The following is a 6,286-nucleotide window of genomic DNA, read 5'->3' on the forward strand; positions in this document are numbered from 1 at the left end:
GAATATTATTTATGATTTTAGATATTCAACTTTTAAAGTTGACTTCTTGTGATATTATCATATATATAATTTAATTCATTTACAGAAGTTATACACTTATATATGTTTATGTAATAAACATTTCGGTATGACTGAATATTGAAATAAAACGTACTATATTAAAGATTAAGAATTTTTATATCACTGGAAAGGTGGTTTACCAATCGCTTATAGTAATTTTAAGTAAATTTGAAATGGATATTAGTTGAATTCAACTCAAAATCAAGGCAGACATTAAGTGTTAGAGTAGCTTTCTCTAACGTTAGAGGCATATTTAACGATTTTATTTTATATAATATGGGTACTTTCTTATTTACTTAATTCCTCCGAAGGATACATAGCCTATATAACAAATATAGTTGTTGTCTAGCTGGATGATTTTCTGACAACAACACATATGTAACTGATACATGCTGATATGTTTTATATAATAATAATTCTGTATTAAGTTTTTGAAGATGTACATACCTCATAACATACCTACACAAAAGCATGTGTATAAACAAAATCACAACTTTTCGAATTAAATTTAGAAAAGCAACAACAACTCATATTTCAAAATAAGGTGTATAACATAATTGTAAATCTTCTTGTTACTTAACATGTATTTATACTGGTTTATCCCCCACAGGACACCAGTCAAAAGAAGGCATATTAAAGTGAGTATGATATTATTAAATAATAAATTGATGACAGTGAAAACTAACGTGTTAATATTAGTTCTATTTGTAAATCTTGAACTTATAAAATATTTAGTTTATTATTTTAAGAAAAATATACACGTTTATAAGCATTTTTTTCTTTGAATGCGTGTGATAAGTAAAAAACTCGACTGATTTTGATTTGTTTTTGTAAACTCTTTGTACATTATAAATTTCAAACAATCAATAATTCATCATTTCTTACAGGAATGACACTATACCGAACAGATACGGAAAGAATGACCATAACTTTACAGATATGTCCTCTCAGAAGTGTCCGGATATCATCCCAGGTAAGAATGCTAAGATAAGGACTTAGAAAATTTATAACTCATGGGTATTTTTTTACGAAGTATAATATATTAGAGATAAAAAATGTGCATATAGTTTTAAATCAGCTAACTATAACTTGCGAAACAAAATAATTTAAAATTTATCGTAATTTTAAGTTGTTGACACGGCACACCATGTGATTTGAAAGTGTTTACAGCAAAAAGGTATATCTCAATAACTTAGCACCCCCCACCTAACCCCAGTAGCTCAATGCAAGTCTGAAGGCTTATAACGCTAAAAACCGGGCTTCAAACTCCATGGTGGGCACAGTACAAATAGCCCATTATATGACTTTGTGCTCAAAACTTACATAAGTAAATCATTAGATTATAAATGTTTGGAGTTCTCAGAATGTCTCATTTAATAATGAGAACACGAATCCTGGACGTAACTCACTGTTATAAATACGTATAAGTCTCTAGGTGCAGTTTTAGTAAATGATTTACGATCCATTTATCAAGAGGATTCCCGGCTTACACCTGATGGATGAAGTAGACGGTAAAGTATTGAGAAATGCTGACCATTCTGTTGATATAATATTAATTTCGATTCATGCACGGTTAAGCTGAAACCAAGTTCAACTATAGGTGGCCACGCAGCGTTCATCATATTCGGCTCTAAAAAAAAAAAAAAGGGAAATGTGTTCGCTTATCTGTCGTTATATATATATATGCATAATACAAGGCTTGCGTAACGCACTTGACAATTAGTATTATTTAATTTACTGGTTTAATTATTAAAAAAAAATAATGACATTCACGTTTTTATTTACCATGTTTCGTCGATATTAACTCTCAAAACAAAAAGTATGTTGTTTTTTCCCTTTTATCCTAAGCTTATTAGTTGTTGGTGTACTCGAGTTTGACTTGTATTAACTTAAGAATAGAGACAACTGTACTTTCAGGAGAAAATCAGCTTAGGAATTTCAGTAGATATGAAGACTTCAAGAAAGATTATGATTCACGAGTTGAAGACAACTGGCCAGATAAAGATACCATAGCACCTGATACTTGTAGATCTCAAGTTCTTGAAATGGTATATTTACATTTTACTTCAGAGTTATATTATAAATATACTCGTTGTTCTTGTTTGTTTTTACTTGAACTCATTACATCACCCATAACCTGAACAATGGGTTTCAGAAGAAATCATCACATTTTTCCCCTTAAATGATCCTTTAATATTTCTTATTGTTCTGATATTGTTTTGGTAATAATAATAATAACAATAATACTTAAGAATAATTAGTTAAAACTCATGTGTAAATAATAATGCTGGAAGTACGTTTCATTAACCCAATGTCGCCAACTTTAAACAAAGGCACCAAATTAACAGAAGTTTGGTCATATATAAAAACGTATTATATTTCAACAGAATTCTAAAACCCATACTCGAAGAACTTCCAAAAAGTAGAATAAATATTACTTAAATCTTCATTTTGTTATCTGATATTAAAACTTGAAGTTCGTAGCGATGTAATAAATTTATCAGCTCTGAATTAAAACGCCTCCAAACATTTATATCCTATATATTGTTACATCCTATATATTGTTACATCCTATATATTGTTATGTCCTATATATTGTTACATCCTATATATTGTTATATCATATATATTGTTATATCCTGTATATTGTTACATCCTATATATTGTTATATCCTATATATTGTTATATCTTATATATTGCTACATCCTATATATTGTTATATCCTATATATTGTTACATTCTATATATTGTTATATCTTATATATTGTTACATCCTATATATTGTTACATCCTATATATTGTTATATCCTATATATTGTTATATCTTATATATTGTTACATCCTATATATTGTTACATCCTATATATTGTTACATCCTATATATTGTTACATCCTATATATTGTTATATCTTATATATTGTTACATCCTATATATTGTTATATCTTATATATTGTTACATACTATATATTGTTACATCCTATATATTGTTATATCTTATATATTGTTACATCCTATATATTGTTATATCCTATATATTTTTTGTATGAATTCCTTTACACTTATTATCAATGATGATAACTCAAAGATTTTGTTTGTATGTTTGTTATTGAGCGCAATACTACACAAATGGGTTTTTGTGCAGTGAACAACCACGGGTATCGATACCTGAAGATCTTTTTTTTTCTATTTAACTGAGTTAAAACCTTTATGGTTTATTCTATCCTTGAATTACATTAATCTGAGATTGTTAAACTGATTCTCCTAATTTGTTAACCCTTGTCTAGCGGTTCAATTGAACAGATGCCATTTAGCTCCGACCGTAAGTAAATGTTTCTTAATAGTAAAATATACTCCCAAATAATTACCTAGGCCTTCAGTTATTCGCTAATATTTAATAATATTCTTCCTTTATTTATTTGCAGAGTAACATTACACTAGCTAACGCAGACGTCTTTCTTTATTACCTTTTCCATGACACTCTCACACGGACATAGTTATATTGATTCGTGACAGGCTCACATATCTTCTATAAAATCTGACCTATTTCCTCGAAACAATTCTAATGCAAAACAACTATAAAATACATATTTATCATTTCTTACTTTATATTTTCAATACTATTTCCTGAAACATAGTGAAACTGTTTCGTGATTTTGACAGTTTTATGTATAATTCCAAGAAACAATTTGAAATAAAAAACATTCTGGAAACGTGAATATATTGCCTTTTTGCTGTGACGTGGATCTCTTAACTTTATGTCCCACGGTAGGTCAACAGAACGTTTATAACGCTAGAATCCGGGGGATGGATTCAACTGGGGTAAACAGAGTCATATAGTCCATTGTGTAGTTTTGCGCTAGAAAACAACAACAGGAATAACTTAAACTTATTTGATAAGTTTATGTGTGCTATTTATTTTTATTTTCTTATGTATTATTTATTCGTTTATTTTATTTTTTTACGGCAAAGTAAGATCTGGAAATAGGAAAAATTATCACTTGCAGTCTCTTGGGCAAAGTAAGATTTGCAAGTAGGAAAAATTACCGCTTGCAGTCTCTTGGGCAAAGTAAGATTTGCAAGTAGGAAAAATTACCACTTGCAGTCTCTTGGGCAAAGTAAGATTTGCAAGTAGGAAAAATTACCACTTGCAGTCTCTTGGGCAAAGTAAGATTTGCAAGTAGGAAAAATTACCGCTTGCAGTCTCTTGGGCAAAGTAAGGTTTGCAAGTAGGAAAAATTACCACTTGCAGTCTCTTAGGCAAAGTAAAATCGGTAAATACAAACAATTTAATATGGATAAATATATATTATAAGGTAAGATAATAGAATATATAATAATTATAGTGCTCTTTTGTGCTTCTACGTAGGAGAAAAAAAGAAAGATTATTTATAAGAAAAACTAATTATTCTACACTAGGTCCCCCCTCGCCCTTCAAGCGTTTCGGTGGCAGAAGGACATCAGACATTGTTGAAAACACAGTTTTTTCGGTCACCTGTTGAGAAGCCAAGTTTGACAGAAAACATTTCCAGTCCAGTTTGTATCCATTTGACTACCAACAAAAGTGAAGCTGAATTAACTCTCGTAACGAGAGAAACGGATTGATAAAAGCTGTTCCCGAGACCCTGAAAATGTGCAGAATTTACCTGAATAATGTTTACAGCCTCATTTATATTGTTTGAATATTTTCGGGGACTCTGTCGTGAAACAGACATCGTTATTAAAACCCGAAACGGAGAAAACTGTAATTTCATTTATAATATGTTTCTTTAGTGTCATGCCGATGTTTCTGCAGTGAAATTAAAGAAATATCTGTAAAAATACGTGCATCTGTTTATATCTCAAAGTTGAGCGTAAAATATTAAAATGCTTTGTTGTCAGATTTTATATGTAGCTTAAAATAAATAATCTTTTATGTGAATATACTACTGGTCGTTTCTATTTAATATTTAGTTTCATTACAAATGTAACTAATAAGTAATATATATATCCTTGCAACATACCTCAGGTTTTTTTTTATTTTGATTTTTTTCAAATATTCTTGCTATTTTTTAAATACCAAATAAAATTGTATAATGCTAATTGGAATTATTTATGAAAGTATATATGGGTATTTTTTAGGAATTTGCAGTTCTTGTGAATTATTAGCGCTTATTATGTTGGAATTTGCGCTATAATTTAAACTTTTTAATTTACTTCAGATTTAATTTATCTTCATAGTATACTCGAAATATTTGTTGTATTTGTAAATCTGGTGATGATTTGTATAAATAAAATATTTTCTACAATGACAGTGAATATTTACTCATATTATAGCATTACATAAAGGTATCATCAATGTTCCATTTTTGTTACTGATAAACAAAATATGAAAATATTCCGTGCGTGTAAATACAACAAACAAATTAGAAGCGGAATAATACACTTAACACACTGACTTTTGTACCTGAAAACAAAAAAAAAATAAAAATGCTAAAGTTATAGCACGTTACATGATTTGTACAAGAGCAGCATTCATATACAAATCCGAATTAAAAAGAAAAATATGCAAATAAATATATTTCTCACTGGGATGTTTTTCAGTGCCAAGCCTCATAATGGGCTATTTGCACTCTGCCCACACCGGATTTTAGCGTTATTACTTCTATATTATCATTCCACTTATAAAACTATTTTGAACCTTATCAGTTAAATAAAAAAAAAGAGAAAATAAGTTTATTAACAGTGATAGAATACAATGAGTATAATCTTTAGTGTTAGAGATTGTATTTTAATTAATTATCAAGAAATAATTATAATAATATATGTGAACTGCTCCTTCAGCATTCTCTATCGAAATTAACTATTATTTTTTATAAAACTGAATGTAATATATTCATTCATATATATATACTTATATGTAAGTTCGTATTAGCATAGAAATATTTTATACAAATACATGGCAGGTTTAAACTCAATAAAATATGAAATATAACCACACTTATCCAATATTACAGTCTTATCAAGTATATTAATTAACGTTTTTTAAAGTTCATTATTATTAGCCACTTGTGGGATCGATCGCTGTGTTCTATAGCTTAGAGAAGAAGCTGCTTGAGTCATAACAAAGATATTAATTATTGCTAGATTTCTTTTTATGTTTCAGCAATACAAAATAGTAGAATTGTTAGGTATAAGTCGAGTAATAGCAAAGTCCAAGTAATACAGCTTTACAATGAGTATCTTTA

The 6,286-nt window shown here is 28.7% G+C and overlaps 1 protein-coding gene across 3 annotated transcripts in view; it reads left to right on the forward strand.

Moving 5' to 3' along the window:
* Nucleotides 1-5,063, forward strand: part of LOC106462412 (nephrin-like) — a 119,632-nt gene extending 114,569 nt beyond the window's left edge. For 2 of the 3 annotated variants that reach the window (XM_022389664.1, XM_022389666.1), the window contains 4 exons: nt 671-698; nt 948-1,033; nt 1,960-2,108; nt 4,479-5,063. In XM_022389664.1, coding sequence (XP_022245372.1) covers nt 671-698; nt 948-1,033; nt 1,960-2,108; nt 4,479-4,664 — 449 coding nt within the window. In that variant the 3' untranslated portion in view covers nt 4,665-5,063. The remainder of the gene's footprint in view (nt 1-670; nt 699-947; nt 1,034-1,959; nt 2,109-4,478) is intronic. The other variant, XM_022389665.1, reaches the window with a different exon arrangement.
* Nucleotides 5,064-6,286: the final 1,223 nt, after the last annotated feature.

Source organism: Limulus polyphemus, unplaced genomic scaffold (assembly GCF_000517525.1).
Source record: "Limulus polyphemus unplaced genomic scaffold, Limulus_polyphemus-2.1.2 Scaffold1160, whole genome shotgun sequence".
Lineage (NCBI taxonomy): Eukaryota > Metazoa > Arthropoda > Merostomata > Xiphosura > Limulidae > Limulus > Limulus polyphemus.